The sequence below is a fragment of the Leucopleurus acutus genome (genome assembly GCF_964270905.1).
Source record: "Leucopleurus acutus genome assembly, chromosome: 7".
Taxonomy (NCBI): Eukaryota; Metazoa; Chordata; class Mammalia; order Artiodactyla; family Delphinidae; genus Leucopleurus; species Leucopleurus acutus.
Window position 1 is genome coordinate 69,537,416 of NC_139150.1, and position 22,696 is coordinate 69,560,111.

General features: G+C 37.5%; 1 protein-coding gene across 4 annotated transcripts in view; it reads left to right on the plus strand.

Moving 5' to 3' along the window:
• Positions 1–22,696, plus strand: part of FOCAD (focadhesin) — a 310,232-nt gene that overhangs the window by 65,723 nt on the left and 221,813 nt on the right. For all 4 annotated transcript variants that reach the window (XM_082843135.1, XM_082843136.1, XM_082843137.1 and 1 more), the window contains 3 exons: positions 11,285–11,386; positions 17,363–17,567; positions 20,753–20,959. In XM_082843135.1, coding sequence (XP_082699261.1) covers positions 11,285–11,386; positions 17,363–17,567; positions 20,753–20,959 — 514 coding nt within the window. The remainder of the gene's footprint in view (positions 1–11,284; positions 11,387–17,362; positions 17,568–20,752; positions 20,960–22,696) is intronic.

Sequence of the window (22,696 nt, forward strand, 5' to 3'; positions counted from 1 at the left end):
AGATCTAGGGAAAAGCATGTGCCTAGCTGCTGCTGTGTGAGAGAGCCTGGTGCCCCAGGAGAACTAACAGGAGGCCGGGGGCCTGGAGCTTAGTGTTCAAGGAAGGGAGAGGCCAAGACAGAGGCCCAGGGGAGGTGGGCATGGCTTAGAAGATGCAAGACCATGGCAAAGGCTTTGGGCTTTCTTTAAAGAGTAGTGGGGAGACTTCCCTGGTGGTGCAGTGGTTTAGAACCTGCCTGCCAATGCAGGGGACACAGGTTCGATCCCTGGTCTGGGAAGATTCCACATGCCTTGGAGCCACTAAGCCCGTGCGCCACAGCTACTGAACCTGTGCGCCACAACTACTGAGCCTGTGCGCCGCAACTACTGAAGCCCACGTGCCTATAGCCCATGCTCTGCAACAAGAGAAGCCACCGCAATGAGAAGCCTGTGCACTGCAACGAAGAGTAGTCCCCACTCGACGCAACTAGGGAAAACCTGCGCGCAGCAACGAAGACCCCATGCAGCCAAAAATAAATAAATAAATTTATTAAAAAAAAAAGAGTAGTGGGGAGTCATTGAAGGTTTTATTTTTAAACTTATTTTGAAAGAATTTTAAAGTTCCAGAAAAGGTGCAAGAATAGTACAAAAATTTTCCATATGCCATTTACCCAGATTCATCAATTTTTTTACCCTTTGCCACATTTGTGTTATCCTATCCATCTCTCTATATAATTAAAAAAAAATTGAGAGTAGATTACATATATTCAGTAGGGTATGCTTTCTAAGAACAAGGATATTCTCATATATAACCAGAGTATAGTTATCAAATCAAGAAAATTTAACATTGATATCATACTTTTATCTATGGTCCATATTCCAGTTTTGCCATTTGTTTTAATAATGTCCTTTCATACCTTTTTCCTTTTTATTTTTAGTGTATGGGCTCTAGTTTAGGATCATATATTACATTTAATTGTCATATCTGTTTAGTCTTTTAAAATTTGGAACTATTTGGAAAATTTCTCATCCTTTATCTTCTATAACATTGACATTTTTGAATACTATAAAAGTGATGCTATGTCTTTCTCAGGATATCGTATCTGGAGACTGATGTCCATCTTGCCCCTCACTGGTGATTTTAATTTTGATTACTCCATCAAGGTGATGTCTGGTTTCTCTACTGTATAGTTATCATCTTCTTCTTGTAACTAATAAGCAGTCTATGGGGAAGATGCTACGAGACCATGCAAATATCCTGTTCCTTGTTAAACTCACAGCTGCCCCACCCCCATTAATTTTCACTGTGATAATTTCAAAATGGTGATTTCCCAACTCTACCACTCCCTTCAGATTTACTAGTGGCAGTCGAGATATAGATATGCTTTAGATGTGGACATAGTAGGAATCCCTGGGAATTCACTTAATCTATAGATTCTGAAGCCCCACCTCTATAGATTCTGATTTAGAAAGCTTGGGTGGGAGTCAGTGTGGGTACGTAGAATCCATGTATTTTTAAAAAGTCTCAAGAGATTCTGATGTGGAAATAGGTTTGGAAATCACTGGACAAATGGTTAAAACACTCAACAATGTTATATTATTTCATAGTGACATTAGACAAAGACAGTTAACTTTCTTTCCTCCTACATCTGCATCTTTAAAATGGGCACAATTAAGATATCAACCGTGGATATTGAGGTAATAAATGAGATTCTGATTTGAACTTACTTTCTTTGTAAGGGAAATCCAAGTTATTATGATTATTTATATTGGCAGTATGCTTCACATGATACATATGAATTTTTCTAAAATCGAAAGAGGTTAATTAACTTTAAAATAGTATATGACTGAGTTAAGTTTGGAATATTTTTTAATGCCTTTTTGATTGAGATATAATTTGTATACCATAAAATTCACCCTTTTAAAGTGTACAAGTCAGTGGTTTTTATTATACTCACAAAGTTGTTCAACTATACCACTATCTAATTCCAGAACATTTTTATCACCCCCAAAAGAAGCCCCATACCTATTAGCAGTCTTTCTCTAATACCTCCTACTATAGATATAAAACACTGCTTACTTTTCTATCTCTGGATTTGCCTCTTCTGGACATTTCATATAAATAAAATCATACAATATGTGGCCTTTTATGTCTGGCGTCTTCCACATAGCATAATGTTTTTAAGGTTCATCTACACTGTAGCATGATTTAGTACTTCATTCCTTTTATGGCTGAATAATATTTCACTGCATGGATATATCACATTTTATTTATTCTGTAATATTTTTGTATACTTACCAAGTCCAATGAATTTTCAGTGTTATTCCCTTTTACATTTATTTCTGGAGGTAAGCTACTTTTCCTAAGTTCCTGAAAATAAACCTCCTATTCTGTAATTAAGAGTAGTTGTTATTGTTTCTCATTTCTGTGCAAATTTCCTTATCGCATTTATTGTTTCTTAACGAGGTTGCTTAGAATCCCGTAACACTTGAAAAAAAAATCAAGTGTTTTTTTGATTTTTTTGACCATCAGCTATTGTCGTATGTTTCTGTTGTCAAAATAAGCATTTTGCTTTTTGGGGAGCTGATTATTTCAACAGTTGAATATATGATCTAAAGGGATCTCCTGAGGTGTAGATGTTTGGTTTTATTTAGCATAAAGGAAGCATGACACCATTATTAAATTGTCTGTACTTTACAGTCAAGCTGCCATAGGGTTTGGAACCATTAGAATGCATTAATATGTTTTATTTTGCTGAAGTTACAAAAACTTCAGTAGTTGGGGAGCCACCATTTCTAGGCACATAATATATAACTTTTTTTGGGAAACAGAAGCGTACTTTATAGTTTTTTTTGGAAGCAGGAGTTTAACAAGGCTGAATTGCAGTAATTACCTTAGGTATACTTAGCTTTAATTTACTAGCACTTACCCTTTTTTGGAGGGGAGGTCAGGACCTTCTTTGAGAATCTCATAAAAGTTTTGTACCTTCCCCTAGAAAATGTACACATGTACATGTACTCAAAATTTTGCGTATAATTTCAGAGGGCTTGTGAATTCTTGCATTAATGGATAAATGAAATTTTTTACAGAAATTAGGAAAAAGAAGGTGGGAAAGAAGGGGGTATCAGTGTCAGATCTGTCCCTGAGAAAGCTCAGTAGAGTTGAGGATAAGAAAGAAGCTAGGGCAGTAATCGGGAAAGCATAGCCAATAATACGTTCCAAGGGCCATCTGTCTTTTTTATTTTTCGGCATGTGGGACCTTAGTTCCCCAACCAGGGATTGAACCCTAGCTCCCAGAAGTAGAAGTGCAGAGTCTTAACCACTGGACTGCCAGGGAAGTCCCCCATCTATCTTTTTGCAGTTTGATTCCTTCTGTGGCACTGCATGTTTTGCTTCTGTTTTCATTTCCTCTCTTCTCTCCTCTTTCCCACCCAGGGAAGTCTTTGTTCACAGTTTATGGCTCCAATCACCTGGAGTTTACACTTGGGATTTAAAATCAGACCTAAATAATAATCTATACATATTATACAATCTTCCAGTTAGCAATTGCCACTAGAAAATATTTTATAAGTTCTTCTAAGTGTGCATGCTTAATTTGAAAATTGATATGGTAATTTGCTGATAAATGTCTTGAAGAGCATAAAGTGTTGTAATTTTTGCCTTAGCCTATTTATCTTATCTCTAGTTTCCTGCCGCCCCCGCCCCCCCAATCAAGGATGTAACTTAGTAATAGACGTTTTGGACCCCTCCATATCTGTGTGTTTCCCCCCAGCCATCACCTTGTACCTAAAATAGTTCCAGACTTCTGACATTGGCAGACACCTTTGCATTAAAACCCTGCCTCTCAAAATAGGGATCCTGGGAAAGGTTCATTGTGAGGGCAGAACCATTGTGATATGAAGTCTCTTTTCAAAGTCATCTTATCTTTTCCCTATCTGCGTTATAGACCTAAAGAAAGAAGAAAATTAGTCAAAATTGAAATAATTTTTGCTCCAAGTCGTCTCTTTCTGGAAAGGATGAAATGCATTGTCTTAAGACTCAATAGGATAGATAATGATTCACAATTATTGTTTAATTTTTCTTTTTTATAGTAATATTCATTGTGGAATCTTTTTTTTTTTATTGTGGAATCTTAACAATTTTTATTATGCTTTTTTTTTTTTTTTTTGGCTGAGTTGGGTCTTCGTTGCTGCGCACAGGCTTTCTCCAATTGTGGTGAGCGAGGGCCACTCCTCACTGCAGTGAGCGGGCCTCTCACTGCGGTGGCCTCTCCTGTTGCGGAGCACAGGCTCTAGGGGTGTGGGCTTCAGCAGCTGCGGTGCACAGGCCCAGTAGTTGTGGCTCATGGGCTCTAGAGCGCAGGCTCAGTAGTTGTGGCGCATGGGCTTAGTTGCTCCGAGGCATGTGGGATCTTCCCGGACCAGGGATTGAACCCTTGTCCCCTGCATTGGCAGGTGGATTCTTAACCACTGAGCCACCAGGGAAGTCCCTATTACGCATTTTTAATCTTAAAGTCTGCAGAGCTTTTTTTTTTTTTTTTTTTTTAAATCCCACTTTGGCTTCTAACCAGCTCTTTCAAATCAAAATTCAGAGCAGGTAGAGAAATGCTTTTAAAATGCATATTTGATGTAGTAAGTGCTATGCTATGCTTCTGAAAGCGCCAGGGTCACAGCTGCATACATGAAAATGCATGGTGACTGCAGGCATTGTTTCCTCACACAGAAAAGGCAATCTGTGTCTATTGCTGAATTTAAGATGTAAATCAAATCATAGCTTTCCTACATTCAGAGATGTAGCAGAAAGGTTGAGGTGACCCAAAGGTTACAAGTAACTTTTGCTTTTTGCCTACTACAAGACTAATTTTTTTTTTTGCTCCCTCTTTTCTATTAAGATTGATGTATTTATACTTGGAAAGGTGAATCTAGTTACATACATTATTTTATTGTTGTCTCTGCGCTAGTCTAGTGGAACCACGAATTTATCATTTACTCCCTCCTCCCCCGCTCCATTCTGCTAAGATGCATTTACTGCTCTGTGTTGTTGACAGTGTTATTAAAGGGCAGGGAGCCCTGAAATATTAGGTACCAACTCTGCATGCTTCCTCTGTGCTTTTTTTCTCCAAACAATGTGGACTTTGAAACAATGTACTTAGAGGGGTTGCGATGTTGGTTTTTCATGATCCATTCAAAGAGTTTAAAAAGGTGCTTTGGGGAAAGTGTGTGTTTGTTACATTTATTTTAGATGTGCATTTGGCGCTGAAAGGGAAACATAAGAGTAAGAAGATAGACACCCAGCTTTCAAGCTGCTTATGCTCTAGTTTAAGATAAAAATTTACCTGCATGATAATCATAATAGTACCCCATTTATGGAATATTCTGTGTGCTAGTTACTGTATTAAATGCTTTACTTAAAATGGCAGTTAAAACATTTACAAATCATGAAATGGGAAAGTGCCAAAGAACATACAACAAATTGGCTCATCTATGGCAGAAAAATAACAACAATAACAACAACAGCAACAATAATGATAACCACATTTCTCTCTGAAGGAGAAATTACAGGCACTAGAGGCCAATGAAGGGTGACCTGATTGCCTGGTTTGTATTGATTTCAATTTTAGAAACAATGTTATTCTCTTTTAAGAAGAAAACAGAATCTACTGGATGTCTCAAGAGTTAGGAAATCTTGATTTAAAATTTTCTGTGGGCTTATTCTGGATATAGCACTGCATTTCTCTCTGAAGTAAAAAATATAAGATGCTTTATTTCTCTGAGATAAAAATAGGAGACCTCTGTTTTGAGGCCCTAGATTTTATTAGACGTTGGCCTTAAAGCCGTTTAAGCTTGGCATAGAATTACTAATAGTTGAGAGCCATCTTTATTGGTTTCTGCCTTTACAGGATTTGGTTCCACCTCTGGTCCCGAGCAGTACCAAGATTAGGGCTTTAATGGGTGACCTGGGTTCTATAACTTTAGCACTGGAAGGTACTTAGTCTGATTTCTTCATTTTACAGATGAAGAAACTTTGCCCAAGAGAGGTTATTCTCTTGCTTGAGATTACACAGTTTGTTGCAGAGACAGAATGTGAATTTGGAACTCTTGACTCTTTTAATTCAGTGTTTTTCCTCCACTATTTCATGTCGCCTCTCCACTTCTAGTCTTTCTTCTGAGACATGGTTGTGGCAGCATAACAGTAAATGATTTGGATGATGCTGTGTAGGCCCTGCTTATATAAATAATAATAATGATTTCAGTGTCCCACATTTGTGTTTGTTTTTCATAATTGTAGAGCTTATTGTCTGTCACTGTTTGCTTTACAAGTGATCAGGTTGATTGTATGTTCAACCCATCTATCACTTTGAATAAAGTGTTTTAGGCAACTCACTCTTTATGCCTTGAATACCAGGTTTGGGTATAATTGACATTTTAAGGCATAACCCAGGTTTTGTTTTGGTGTTCTTTTGTACCACGTTATTTCTTTTTTTGATCAACAGTCCTTCTAATGAAGAGCAAAATTTACTTTAAATTGTGGATTCTTCCATTTACCTTGACCTTTCTCAGTTGGAGGTACTTGAAAGAAGTGAGGTACTTGAAAGAAGTGGCTAACAAGCATTGAGTGAGAAGAAAGAAAAGAAAAATCTTGAATAATCCATTAATTTAAGAATCAATCCTTGAATATTTCAGGAGTGAACTATACTTAGCCTTATGACTTTTTTTTAACATCTTTATTGGAGTGTAATTGCTTTCCTTATGACATTTTAAATGCTCTAGTTATAATATTTTAAATGGAAAATAACTCTATTTTCTATCATACCAAATTAGCATGCATAATATTTAATGCCATTTGTTTATTTTGGAACATGCTTCTATGTTTTGCAAAGGAATAATTTTACATTTGTTTTCCATTTTAAGTCTTCTAGTTTCTACTCTACCGTTACTCTTGTGCATCTAATGTTAATATTTGATGATTATATTTCCATAAGAATCTTCAAATTTTGAGCATGATGGATTGATTGCTTTTGGTTCAGTATAAAGAAGGATGAAGGTGGGATAATAGTCTTTTTGAATAACTCAGGGCTAGTACCGTGTTTTTGTGAGTTTTGTGCCTCATAGTGCTTGCCATTTTACCTAGTGAGGTGGTTCTTAACCGGGGACAACTGTGGCCCCAGGGGACACTTGGTAATGTCTGGAGACATTTTCGATTGTCATGTGCCTAGGTTGAATGCTATTAGCGTCTAGTGGGTAGAGGTCAGGAATGCTCTTAAACATCCTATAGTGCATTGAACAATGCCAACAACAAAGAATTATCTGATTCCAAATGTCAATAGTGCCAAGATTGAGAACCCCTCATGTATGGCAGTTGCACAGTAAAGTATATTGAATTAAAAACTGTGTCCATTCTATAAAGCATAAGGCTTTACATATTATTTTATATGTGTATTCACATACCAGTTTGATGATTCACAAGGGAGAATTTAGCTCTTTGCTTCAAATTCATTCTTTGCTCAAAGTATTAAAACAAAAATTTGGCAATTATAATTGATTTTAAGTTAGTCGTACTCAGTTGAAATAGTATAATATTGGTAATCAATGTTAATCAGTAGTAATATTCAACGTTTTTAATTTAGACTTCCTTTCTCCCTCGAGGTTTTTAACTTCTTGGAATCAATATTGTATATTATTCCTACAGTATTTCCACTCGGATCTGACATAATCAATTCTCTGGAAAAGTTAATTATCCAGATGTCTAAGTCAGTAATTAATCTGGATAAATCCCTATTTTATATTCTTCTTAATCTCATCTTTAGAGTTTTAAGTCTGAGATACTAAAAAGAATTTGCTGAACCCCAATGCTAGCAAAGCAGGCCTTCAACTTCATGCAACAAAGCAGAGTGGGTCCCACAATTCCAGTAAGGTAGAAGCTAAATTATAACAGAGTTGTTTGCTATATATGCATCATTCCCAATCCTACTTTAAAATTACTATCTCTTACCTCTGTTGATCTGATTTAATCTGGACAAGACTGTTTTTTAAAGGAGATAGATTCTTAACAGTGTTTAAACAGGAGATAGATTCTTGACAGTTTTTGGGGTTGGAATTGAGGGGTGGGAAGAGTTAGAGGGTGACTTATAAGGGAAGAGTATTGCAAAGCACTAAAGTGCTTTATGATCACACAAAAACTATGTGGCAACTTGTTGGATTTTCCTCTTAAATAGTCATGAATGCCACCATTAGCTGGAGGATTAATAGATGGTCATATCTGATGCTCCTCATTTCAATATGGTGCTTGTCAGAAGGAAAACCCATAGCTAAAATAATTGCAGTTGCTGTTCTTTCCTTTTTATTCATGTTTACTTGAACATGACCTACTGAATTCGTAATCTAAGAAGTTTGGCTGATGTGACATACCTGAGAGGCTTTAAGGATTTGTAACATTTGTGTCTTCATATCTGTAGCAACTAGAGCAGAAGCAAATTCTAGATAGGTTTAACTGCCAAAGAGTTTGGAATTTGGAAATGTGATTTTGATAGGATCTTTGAATTTTGGCATAAAAAGTTGCTTGGAGTGATCCCTTAGCAATGGCAGTAATCTGATCAGTCAGAAATAGCCTGTGCTTTAACAAACAGGAGGCTGCCAGCATGTGAAGTTAGTGTCTAATAGATTAGGTGAGGTTGAGGAGAAAATAGAGAGATGGTGTTATAATAACCAGAAACTTTGTAGTAGTGTCAGAGAGGTGTTTAACATGAGGGTTTCAGTGTGATGGATCTGCCATACTTTTCTGTTTAAGAGAGAGAAAAATCAGAAAACTTCCCAACTCCTCACCTCCCTCTTCTGTGGTTTTTCACTTGTACCGGTTTTCAACCTGGCAACACATTGGAATTGCTGGAAGAGTTTTTAAAAATTACTAATGCATGGGCTCCACTTCTAGCAACCCCAGTATAATTGAAGCCTGGGCATTGCATTTTGAAAAGAGCTCCACAGATGAATCAGACATGCAGCCAGGGTTGAGCACCACTGCTTTATAGCAGTGCATCAGAATTGTCTGCAGAGCTATTTTTAGGTCTGGCTGAGGCCTGAGAATTTATTTTCATTTCTAACAAGTTCCCAGGTGATGCTGATATTGCTGGTAAGGCGATCCCATTTTGAGAACCACCAAGAAGGCTGTTGTAAAAAATCATTTGGGTGTAACTGATCTTTTTCTTTTTATAAACATTGCTAGTGCTATATTATTGGGTTAAAAATTAAGATTAAAGAGGGCTTCCCTGGTGGTGCAGTGGTTGAGAGTCCGCCTGCCGATGCAGGGGACACGGGTTCGTGCCCCGGTCCGGGAAGATCCCACGTGCTGCGGAGCGGCTGGGCCCGTGAGCCATGGCCGCTGAGCCTGCACGTCTGGACCCTGTGCTCTGCAACGGGAGAGGCCACAACAGTGAGAGGCCCGCGTACCGCAAAAAAAAAAAAAAAAATTAAGATTAAAGAAAAGTACTATGCATATGATTCTTTTTATGTAAAAAAGATAGATACATCTATATGCTTTGAATTTTTTTTTCAAATAGCATTTTTAATTTTTAAAAAAGTTTGAAAAATAATAGATACACGTATATGTATAACTGAATCACTTTGCTGTACACCTGAACTAACACAACATTGATAATCAACTACAAAATAAAATTAAAAGTTAAAAAAATAAAAGAAGAATGAAATAATGCCATTTGCAGCAACATGGATGGACCTAGAGATGATCATACAAGTGAAGTAAGTCAGACAGAGAAAGACAAATACTCTATGACATCACTTACATGTGGAATCTAAAAAAACAGTACAGGGACTTCCCATCGGTCCAGTGGTTAAGACTTCGCCTTCCAAAGCAAGAGGTGTGGGTTTGATCCCTGGTTGGGGAGCTAGGATCCCACATGCCTCACAGACAAAAATCCAAATCATAAAGCAGAAGCAAAACTGTAAAAAATTCAATAAAGACTTTAAAAATGGTCCACATCAAAAAACATCTTAGGGCTTCCCTGGTGGCGCAGTGGTTGAGAGTCCCCCTGCCGATGCAGGGGACACGGGTTCGTGCCCCGGTCCGGGAAGATCCCACATGCCGCAGAGTGGCTGGGCCCGTGAGCTATGGCTGCTGAGCCTGCGTGTCCGGAGCCTGTGCTCCGCAACGGGAGAGGCCACAACAGTGAGAGGCCCGCGTACCGCAAAAAAAAAAAAAAAAAAAAAACTTAAAAAAAGTAGTACAAATGAACTTATTTACAAAACAGAAACAGACTCACAGACATAGAAAACAAACTTATGGTTATCAAAGGGGAAGGGAGAGGGAAGAGATAAATTGGGAGTATGGGATTAATAGATGCACACTACTATATATAAAATAGGTAAATAACAAGGATTTACTGTATAGCACAGGAAGCTATATTCAATATCTTGTAATAACCTAAAATGGAAAAAAATCGAAAAAAAGAATATATACATATGTATATATGTATAACCGAATCAGTTTGCTGTACACCTGAAACTAGCAATAATAAAAGCCACATCAAAACTTTGTTTAGTACTTCATAGTTTAAAAAGCTAATGAATTTACAATTTCTAGTAGACTTTTTGAACTATTTAAAATAATTTGTTTGTGCTTTTTTCCTTTTTTTTAAAAACCCCATTATATGAGGATCCTTCACATTTCAGATCTTTTATTTTATATAGTCTTTTAGGTACCTTAATCGATGTAGCCCAGATAAAAGATTTGTCCTTGTTCAACAGAAATTTCAAGAATTTATAATTTGCAGTTTATTTGATATGGAAGAAATATTTTCTTTTTTCTCACCTTAAGTATACTGGGGAAACACAGAACCATATACTGAGAAAAATGGGGGTAAGTGGGAACAGAGACGGAGAGATAGTGCTTATAGGTTGGGGCAGTGTTAGAGGAAATGGAACCTTCCAGGTTTGGAAAGAGATCAGCAAGAGGAGGAGGTGGCCAGTGATTTCCAAGAATGCAGGAATCAAGGGGATGGATATGAAAGAGCTACTGGATTGAGAAGCTTGGTCAAAGTCATAGAGCTATTAAATGGCAGAGTCTGCTGTCAAATTTGGGTCTCTAAGACCCGGGTTTATTCTCTTTTCTGGAAAAGAATTAGATATAGGAAAAACATAGTTCTAATGAGCCAACTCTGCAACAAATGCAGCAAATGATATTTTTGTGACAATTTTGAATCTAGATGGTAGTGGCTTTTTTGTAGCTATATTTGGATATTAAGAAGGTGTAGTCCTGAAATGACAGCTTCCAATGTGACTTTCTGTTTTTCAGAAATCATCCTCAGCCTTTGATCACTGTGCTTGAACACAGACCTGATTGCTGGCCAGTACTTTTGCAACAGCTGACAACTTTTTTCCAGCAATGCCCTGAAAGGTAATGTAAAATAAAATAAATGAGGGAGATGTATAGTATATGCTAATTTTAGAGTTTTTCTTTTAAGCTACTTTGATTGTAATGTTTTCTCCTGAAGTAAGGAAATGTCTTAGAGCAGGATATAGTTTTCTATTTTCTTTTTAAGAGTAAGAGAAAAAAATCCTACCAGATTTACTGATTGTTGAAATATTGACTATGAGAAAAGCTATTATTAAATAAACTAAGCATTGGTTAGTTGGGAAAGTTGATTGGAAATATTTGGTAAACTACTGCATGGTACATATGGAAGATAGGTTCTTCCCTCTGGAAATTGATTAGTGAGTTAATCTCTCCATTAGAAACCAGTGCCAGTTGGGATTAAGCAGTCCTGCCAAATGGGACCAGATAGCTGCCATATGTGCAGTTAGTTTAGCTTCACCAAGGCCTTCTGCCTTTTGATGCTCCTCAAAGCTTTCTCACATCCTTGTTACTATGGCACTGGCCCAGGCGGTCATCTCTTACTGTGGCTATTGCCACCTATTCCTAACTGGCATCTCTGCCTCCGATCTCGTCCTGTTCAAGGCCATTCTCTAAGCATCCATCAGGGTGATGCATCAAGAGAGCAGATCTTATTGCATCACTCCCTTTCTTAAGTCGCTGCAGCTGTGATTTTCAAACTGCACTTGCAATGTATAGGCTAAGCATGGAAACACCCTCACACCCCTTCAGCTCTTTTTCTTATAGACTGTTTTTTTATGTGTTGATATCTTATGGAAGCTTTCTATTGGAAAACAATAGTTTGGTCTCTGAAATAGTTGGAAAATCCCTGGGCTACAGGACGAAATCTATTATGTCATGCTAGGCTCTGTGTATGATCTGTTTCACCAATTTTATTTTCTCCTGTCTTTATCTCATAATTTATGAATTATGTATTTCAGCAATACACCGACTTGCTTTGGTTCCACACAGGAAACAGTGCTGTTTCCTCGCCTCTGTGCTTTTTCTGACTAATACCCTAGCCCTTTCTTGATTAATTTCTGTATTTTAAACCTCTGCCTGGTGGTCCAGAGGTTAAGACTCCACGCTTCCACTGCAAGGGGCACGGGTTTGATTCCTGGTCGGGGAATTAAGATCCCACATGCTGTGTGGTGTGGCCAAAAAACTAAAAAAAAAATCAAAAAAATCTCTGCTTAGGTATTGTCTCTCCTAGGAAGTGTGTACTTACCACAGGCTGAATTAGGTGTCTCTTTTACATGCTCCCTTAGTAACTTCAGTTGTGATTTCTGACATCATTATACTTACTGTATGGTCTTATAATTATTCTCCTCCATTAACTGTGAAACTTTCTTACTTTCTTGAGGGCAGGGACTGTGTCTCAATATTCTTCATATTAATAATGCCTGGCACATTTTTGGGTGCTTTATAAATGTTGAATTTATATATGTATACACATGAGGCCCACAGATTGGTGGGGCCCAGGCAGTGGGTTGTAGAGTGCCTCCTAAAATATTATATCACTGCATACTTAGTATGTCACACAAGGTCATGATGGGATGGTACCATTGTCCCATGTAATCCAGTGCCTGAGTTACATTTACCACACTAGCCACGTTCATGTGTTCTTGCTCTTGAAGGTCTTAGAGTGTCCTATACATACAATGTATTAGAACATTATTTCTGAGTCTATAACTTCAATTTTAGATGGAATTTCCAGGCAGGATATACTGCTACAGGAAGTTTTAAAGAGATATAGGGAAACTTGTAATCATCTGCCAGTGATAAAAGTCCATGTAACAATTGAATGAATACCTTAAAATAAACATTATTATCATCCTCTCTTCCCTCACCTAGGACTGCATTTTCGAAGGTAAGATATTAATATTTACTAAAAAAGTCTTTGTTCATCCATGTCAGAAAGCAAAAATAACAAATTTATAAACATTTGTTTAATGAAGTTTCTCTTGTTAAATAGATTGGGATACTTTATAAAAGATGTTGCTGGGCTTCCCTGGTGGCACAGTGGTTGGGAGTCCGCCTGCCGATGCAGGGGACACCCGTTCGTGCCCCGGTCTGGGAGGATCCCACGTGCTGCGGAGCAGCTGGGCCCGTGCGCCATGGCCGCTGAGCCTGCGCGTCCGGAGCCTGTGCTCCGCAGCAAAAAAACATGTTGCTGCTGATGTGCCATATTTGTTGTTAGCTTGTTTTTAGGGTAATCTGTACAAATATCTCTCTTTTCCAATGGTTTAGTTAGTTAGCAAATAATTAACTTACTTTTTGGTTGTTTCATTTCAAAGGATTATTATATTGGAATTTGAAAGTAGTTCTTCTAATGATATATGTCCAGATAGTCATAAGGAGAAGAGATTATTAATTGAGTTTGGTTTACTTATGGATAAGCTTTCATTGACTTATTCCTTTCATTTGAATTCTGGAGTGTTAGAGTATACTATCTAGAGCTTTATAGAAGTTTCAAATTATTTTATATTTATTTGCAAAGAATAATTACAGTCGTCTCATTTCTACTTTTGCACTATGAGACTGTTCTTTGCAGGATGAAATTGATCACCCTGCTTGCATTTTCCGCAGACTGTTAGTTTCTTGAGATTTAATTTTAGAGTAAGTTAACTTAGTAGTTTTTACTTTGTCATTTAGAAGGTAATGAAGGAAGTTTGGTAATTTAATAAGAATATAAATAGTGATTCACAACTATAGGAAGGAGGCAAAATGTGACAATAGCTTGTATTCTAGCTCTTTCTGTGTTAGGAATTGTTGACTAGAGTAGCTGGGTTCACTTTTTTTTTTTTTTGAAAAGTCTACATGCTGTATAATTCCATTTATATAACATTCTGGAAAATGTAAAACTATAGAGTGGCAAACAGATTAGTACTTTCCAGGGGTTTGTTGAGGGGAGGGAGGTAGGGTTAAAAAGGTGAAGTATAGAGGATTTTTAAGGCAGTAAAAGTATTTCATATGACATTGTAATGGTGGATACACATGACACTATGCATTTATCAATACCCATAGAATTTTACAGCACAAAAAGTGAACTTTAATGTATGCAAATATATGTCTGTGTGTGTGTGTGTGTGTGTGTGTGTGTGTGTGTGTGTATGTATATATATATATATCCCAGAAATGGAATGAAAGATCCCAGGAATGAAAAAAGGAATGAGCTATCAAGTCACACAAAGAATATAGCTGTATTACAAACTGTATTACAAATGTGGGAAGAAACCTCGCTGGAGGTGGTAGAGTAGAAAGGTGCTAGCCTAAATATATGGGTTCACTTTTAATGGAATGTATCAACAGATGTCTTGAAATAGCAGTGTATCGTCGTGCTACATTTTTGGGGGCATGATTCTCCAGTTAAATTCTGCACTGATTTGTAGAAGGCCTGTGGTGTTAAGACTTCACCATTATAGAACTGAGAATTGGGTGAATTGACAATGATGTCAAGGTCTTTAGGGCTGGATACTTCAAGATTATCTAGTCTAACACATAGTTTTTCAGATGAGGGAACTAAGGAGAGCAACATTAAATGACTTGCTCAAGGTCCCATGGCTAGTGGCAGAGTTGGGCCCAAAGGCTCAGTGTTTTGATTTTCATTACAAGTCTTTTCCCACTGCTTCTCCATCCTTGGTGAACATATATGAAAGCCTTGTGTGTAGATACATGCACAATTGGTTGCATTTTTAAACATTCTTAATCACTTTGGGATTTCAGGTTGTTTTATTATTTCCCTTTTCTCCTTAAGCCCTGTTAATTGCATACCCCACTGCAGTGATAGTAGATCATCAGATACCACATAGGAAATGCAAAATCTAAAATCAGGACAGATTAAGCCACAGAGATTTTTAAAAAGTATATTGTTCTAGGAAAGCTCAACATTATGCTCCTGATGTCAAATATTAACAGCAACTTGGAAATATATTTCTTTGTATGAACCTTGCATTTCACCTTCAGCATTTCAAAGTAGGAGAAAACTGATAAGCTATTCATGGATGTTTTTGACACCTGGCTAGTATTTATTCTTTGGGGAGTACATTATTAGCGAGAGATGGAGGAACAATGTTTCTTAAATCTCTTTTCGGCTCCATATTCTAACCCATACATACATTGTCTACTTGCTTAATCTATGAAACTTCTTTTAGTTTCCTAAAGCGGGTAGTGTGATAAAGCCATATGTTTCATAATTATGAACTCATAATTCTTTTTGTTTTTTATGGATTGTGTGTTTGTGCTCATGAAAAAAAAAATCCCTCCAGATTGTGAGCATGGATTTCATCAGAGCATGGATTTCATCTGTTTTTGTTTCTTGCTTGGTTTCTAGCACATAGAAGAGTGAATGGTATACTGTAGGAACTCAGAAATTTTGTCAAGCAAATAAATGAATAGATTAAATCTTATCAATTTGGTAACTTTTTAATTTTTATTAATGTTAATGGTGTTTTGAAATCACATTGCTGTGGGATGTATAGTATTATAAAATTATGTTGTCAGGCATAACTCAAATGCCATTTCCTCCAATAAGTATTGCACTTTATACCTTTCTTTTAGCAGTTTTCACTTTCTATTCTCTAGTCCAGAAACAGAGCTGATTGTCCCTGTTAGACTATATGCTTCTTAAGGATAGATAATGCCTGGTTCATCTTTATATCTTATCTAGTAATAACTTGTGTATAATCAATATGAAAAATATTAAAATTGTGATACTTAATCGATGCATGCTAATGGTAAATCCACTCTATAACTTAGTGTAAATGAATCAATTAATTTAATGATTGAGCATCTCTTTGAGGGTCTAGTGTGTACAGTTATTTGGGATACAGCATTAAACAGAAATCCGTGGTTCATGCCCTTATTGGCTTATAGTCTGTCAGGGGATGGAGATATTAAATAAATAATGACAATAAAGTCATTATCCTGTGCAAGCACATAATGGGGATCTGACCAAGGCTAGGTATCAGGGAAGGCCCTCAGGAAGTCATTTTAAAGGGAGAACTGAAAGATGATAGAAATTAGGGAGAAAGGGGAGAGTATTATAGGTAGATGGAACAGCAGGTGAGAAGAAAGCCCAGATGGCTTGATTAGAGATCTGAAAGAAGTTTAGTGTAGTTCAGTGGAGAGTGGAGAAAAGCAAGAAATGAGACTGGAAAGAGGCCAAATTATGAAGGGTTTGTGAATTGGGCTAAGTACTTTATCTTAAGCATAAGTTTTTTCAAGCTGATTAATGACATGATCGAATTTTTATATCTGAAAGGTCATTCTGGCACTTTAGTGTCTTTGGACTTGGAGTTATTGGGATGTATTGTAATCTAAATAGATCCGAAACATATGTAAAGTCTTCCTCCTCTGAGTGGGAAGAACTTAAGAGGAGGGACTTGACAAATTACTTTACCCCTCTCTGCCTCAGTTTCTGTATCTGCATAATGGGATAATAATATTTTTATTTCATAGGGTTGTGGTGAGGATTGATTGAGTTTAAAGGCATAAAGTGCAGTAACTTGCACACTCTGAGTGCTAACAAGTTGACAAGTAAATGTTAACTGTTATCATCATCTTCTTGGGATGTCTGTATGTCTTTGTTTTACATAGGACCTTACCTGTCGAGTTTTTCCAAAAATGCATGCATACTCCTGGAAAAATGGATCCTAACGTCTATAATTCTAAAAAGGTTCTCAGATGATTCTGATGTTCACCAAAGACTGGTCCTGGAGATGTAGATGCTATTCTAATGTGCAAGTAGAAGCCGTCTTAGTCCTGGGCATCAGGCTTGTGGGCTCCAGGTGTTGAGTCATTCTCCCCAGTGTACAAAGAACTGTTTGGCATGGGTTTAGGTGGGTCATGGTGGAATAGAAGAGTCATGAAAAAAAGATACACTCAATGGTATCATAGTTTATGATATGTCATGAACTCTAAGTTGATGTTTGACACTTACTTGCTTGGTACCCTGTTTAACTCAGTTACTGGCTTATGCATTCCATGGCTTACTTGCAGGTCAGAAGTTTCATGTATCCAAATAATGGCACCGTTTCTATGGTATCTGTATTGTGAACCATCCCAGTTACAAGAATATGCTAAACTCCGGCTAGCTCTGCTCAAAGTCTTAGTTCACCCCCGGGTTCTTTGTGACAAAGAAGAACCATCAATATTGGAACAACAGATGCTACAACTGTGTTGCGACATGGTTCCATGTTTGCAGGTAAGGCCTTTCCTCCTCCTTCACTAATATAGCACCAGCATTAGTAAGTGGTGATTGTTATTTTTGTACATAAAATAGAGCCCATGTGATCTGGCAAACAGCTCTAGAAATGCTTGCAGGGTTTCGGAGGTGATGAAGGAAACAAATCTAGATTTCACTTTAATATATACAATGTTAACTAAATTCACAGAAATATAAACCAACATAGTCCATGTTAGGATTACTAGGAATGAAATCTATAAGAAAGACTTCTCAGGGAAAATAATTTTGCATTGAGTTTTTCCTTGTGCTGGAGACTGAGAGGGTTATAAGGAAAAAAAAAGTCCTTTTTGTGGAAGTTTGGAAAAAAGGCATCTCTCTGGGCAGATGCAGCCCTAGGGACACAGGGCTTGACCAGCTGAGTGCTGGCTAGATTCCAGTTTTCACAAGTCCCCTTACAGTGTATGTGGTGACCCTGATGGATCCTGCTCTTGGGAAGACCACAGTCTAGTAAGAGAGCTAAAACAAGTATATATATTTGTATAATTCAAAGTAGATGGATGAAGTATTTTATCCATACAGAGGTATGGATAAAATGCTTAGGGAATTCAGGGGAGAGGTAAATTTGAGCTGTCTCTATAACTACAGATTAAAAAAAAATTCCAGTTGCCAGCTTGTTGTGATTTGGGTGTAGTGATTCATTTATCCCATCCCACCATCTAGGTTTGTTGTTTGCCTAGAATCTGAACACCATGCTGCTTAGCTGATGGAGGGAATCTGTGATTATTTTTCAAGGTGATCACTTGAGGTCACAGATGACCTGTTTTAAGTTTGTGTTAGCAAGGAGTCACTAGAGTGACTCTTTCACGGCTCATAAATAGGCTTTCCTATAATCAAGGAGAGAAAAGTTAATTCAAGTGAATTCTCCTGTGGCTTTTCCAAAGCTTTTGTTTTGTGTGGGCAACAAAGCAATGTATAGGCGGATGTCTTGAACTAGCGTACAGTTTTTCCATACGATGCTTGCATTACCCTGTTCTGTGCTCTTTGGTAGGTGTTTGCCTTCATCGTCATCAACCTATATTGACAAGCCTAAATACTTCTGTAAGTGTGCTCTGTGCAGTATTTCTGGAAATCTGTGGCTTGTTAATATAGTCAAGATAGGTGAGGAAAAAAGAGATCTGTCATTTGGAACTAATTGGGACTAGTGACATAAATACATTTAATAACTTAACAAATCAGCTTTATTGGAATGAAGAATTTGAGAGTTGGGAGGGGTCTTAGTGGCAATGTCATCCATTTTCCCACGGGTTATAGGCATTTCTTATCCTCTCTGAGAGACAACCATCCCACAACTAATTAAATATTTTAGTGATAGGAAGCATGCTATTTTGCAGGGCAACCATTTATTATTATTTTTTTAGCAAGTACTTCTAATTGACCTGCATTTTCCTAAGATTACCCATTAGTCCCCCTTCTTCTCAGAACAAAACAAAATAAGCTTTTTAAAAAGCCCATCTGCATCCTATCTTGTGTTGTTTCTCTCTTCCTTCCTTTTCTTCCCTTTCATCCTTTACTCCCTCCCTCCTTTCTTTTCTTCATCAGTTTCTTTACTTCTCCACATGAAATGGTTTTGACTTTTCACTGTTACTTGCAAGGAATTCTCTAGTTTATTGGTGTTGAGAATGTGTCACTATGAAATGTTCTTCTTAGAGCTGAATACAGTAGTATAGATGTGGTCTGATCCATACTGAGCATTTCAATACCATCATGTTAATTAAAAATTTTTTTCCTGAGAAGTAGCTGTCAACCCTGTTGACCCATAGGTCAATGAGATGATGGTCAGTGAAACTCCTGTTTCTTTTTCTTCTCACTCCAATTGTTCTTCCATTTTGTATTTATGGAATTGTCTTTTTTTGGACTTAACCTGCCTTGAACTTCACTGTTGACTTTGGTCCCAGTAGTTCTTTTTAATTGTGACTTTTGTCATCTCACATATTATTCATTGCACATGTTCTATTTCTACATAAAGAGAAACCATTACTTACAAAGTATTCTTGTTAAGAATTTTGGTAATGTTAAAGATTAGAGAGCCTTTAATGCTAAGTTGCTGAGGTTGTCTTGCAAAAATTTTTTTTATTACGGAAAATTTCAAGTATGTACAAAAAAATGCACTCAAGGAAATATATTGTCAAATAAACATGGGGCTTTACTTTGTTTTAAATTCCTTTCTTGGTGGCCTTTTGCCTTTGCCATTGTATATTTGCAAAAGAATGAAATAATTTAGCTACTGAACTAAGTTATTTCTTATAACTTAAGTATTCTCTGCTGTCTCCTCCCCTTGATCTTTTAATAGTTTTTTTTCTTCTTGTTTGTTCGGAATTAACTTCTCTCTCTGTGTATAACTTATAGTCATTTTGGGTTATTATGGTGGTAACGACTGGTGAAAGGTACAGCTGGTTAACTGTAGGCTTTCCTCTTGATGAATTTAACAGACACAAGGCTCCTGATTGAAGCAGATGGTTCATTGTTTGTAATCTCTGGGAAATGCCAGTGTGTCTGTGAGCAGGACCATATCCTTAATACTAACTCCAGAATTTTGATCAGAACAGCTGGGTTTGAATTGAATTGGGATTTTCAAGAGCACCCAAGTCCTTCCTATCTAATACATTAGCCAGCTGAGAAGACACTACCATTTGAATGTCGTCTTTCACTGCATCTGCCAAGTGTGGAAATGATGCTCTCAGTTAAGGTTGTCTGAGCAAATTTCGTTCAGATGAAGGGCTTAGCAGTGCATTAGAATAACACGCCAACCCTTTCCTTCCAGGCAGCTATGTTGAAATTATAGAAAGGAGAGTCCATTTGGAGAACTCAGAACCAACTTTAATTAATTTCCTTCAACATGTTGGTACTGTCATGTAATTTGTCTTTAAAAATCTGCACTCAGAGTAGTTAGAAAAATAAATGAAAAGAATTTGTGCCAGCCAGCAGTAACAAAAACAGTAGCAAATTGTGTTTTGGTTAGTGACAAAAGGAGAAAGCAGAGTTGTACGGTTTAACTCTCTCTGAGTTACATAAATTTCTTCATCCCTTTTAAGTCTTTATAGGTTTAGAGGAAAAAAATTTTATTGGTAAAGCTTCTTATATAAGCTAAAATTATCCTTTTGTTTGTGTATTATTTTAATATCACAAGATTGTTTCTCAAACAGATGAGAGATTTGATACAGACAACAGAAGTGATGCTGTTTATCGAAGAAGTATATTTAAGCCTTTTGCGTCATCCTGTTTTCTGGAAAATTCAGCTTATCCAGATGACCCTTCAGCTGCTGTGTGTCTGTGAAGTCAGCTTAAACATAACTGGGGAATGCTCATCTTTAATTCACCTTTTAGAGCACAGTGTTGAACTTCTGAAGGAGGTAAGGATTATAAGAAGTTTTAATGTCAGTTATCACTTAAGTAGGTCTTTTAGTAGCAGGGTGGGTGTGCTCTCTTACTTTCTTGCATATCAAAGGTGTTTTGATCTAATACTATTAGATCATACTAGTAATGCATCAATAGTACTACTATCATTTATTATAAAAATGAGTCATTAAATACTCTTTGGAGCATCAGTTAAGGGTCTACCACTGTGGTATTTTTTTCATTTATTCATGTAGAACACAAGTATTGAACACTTATATGCCACACCCTATAGAAGAATTCAGTTGACCCTTGAACAACTTAGGAGTTAGGGGCGCCAATCCTCCACTCAGTGGAAAATACACATATAACTTTACAGTCGGCTCTCCCTATCTGGAGTTCTGCATCCGTTGATTCAACCAACCGCTGATTGTGTAGTACTGTAGTACATATCTATCGACAAAAATCCATGTACGAGTGGACCTGTGCAGTTCAAACCCATGTGTTATTCAAGGGCCACTTGTACTTAGATGAAGAGGCCATTCTGTGACCTCAAGGGGCTTACAAACATGCAAATAAATAATAGTAGTACAATAAGGTAAATTGCTTGTATGGGGGTATATTTAAAGTACCATGGGAGCACAATTTAAGGGAGGTAGGGCATGAGTTCAGATTTGAGGAAGTCTGAGTAGGAGTTTGCTTGGTACAAACCAGAGGCTGAGAAGGCATTCCAGCTGCTGGAACAGCATGTGCCCCAGCACAGAAACATGAGCGAGCAGGCAGGCATGGCTTGTTCAGAAAAAAAGTGTTGAGTGTTGCCAAAGGATTAAGGTGTAAGAGATAAGGCTGGGCCTACCGTGAAGGGTCTTCCATACCACACAAATGAGCTTACATCTTATCTTCTAGGCAGTGGCATGCTATGGAAGACCTTTCAGCAAAGAGGTGCCCTCATATTTTTGTGTGTGGAAGATCATTCTGGCGGGAGTGTGGAGGAGGGTTTAGAGCAGAGCGACACTAATAGGGCAGGAAGTGAGGAGGGATGTCTTAGATTGCTAGGGCTGCCTTAACAAAATATCACAGACTGAGTGGCTTAAACAACAGAAATTTATTTCTCACAGTTCTGAAGACTAGGAAGTCCAAGATGAGGGTGCTGGCCAATTTGATTCCTAGTAAGGGCTCTCGCTCTTCCTGGCTTGAAGAAGGCTGCTCTCTCACTGTGTCGTCACAAAGCAGAGAGAGAGCAAGGATGAGGTCTCTATTGTTTCTTCTTATAAGAACACTAATCCTTTTGTTTTAAGGCCCCACCCTTATGATCTCATTTAACTAATTACTTCCTTACCCCAAATATAGTCAGTTGGCACTTAGGGCTTCAACGTATGTATTTTGGTAAGGGGGAGATCTCAGTCCATGGCAGGGGCTAATTAGGGAAATTAGAGCAGGAAAAGAGAAATATAGGACATTAAATCATTAGGGCTTTGTGGTTGATAACATGGTCAAGGAGAAGGTCCTCGGTAGAGTCTCAGCTTTCTATTTTGGGCAACTGGATGGTGCCGTTCACTTGAGAAATGGTAGCCGATGCTGAAGGGAAGATGATAAATTTAGTTTTAGATATGCTTGGTTTGAGGTATGCATGGGTCATAGATGGATATATGGTTTTAGAATTCAGGATAGAAGCCTAGGCTAAAGGTATAGACTTGTAAATAGATTTCTACTTTGGGGTGGAAATTTTAACCATGGACTTCATGACAGGGCTT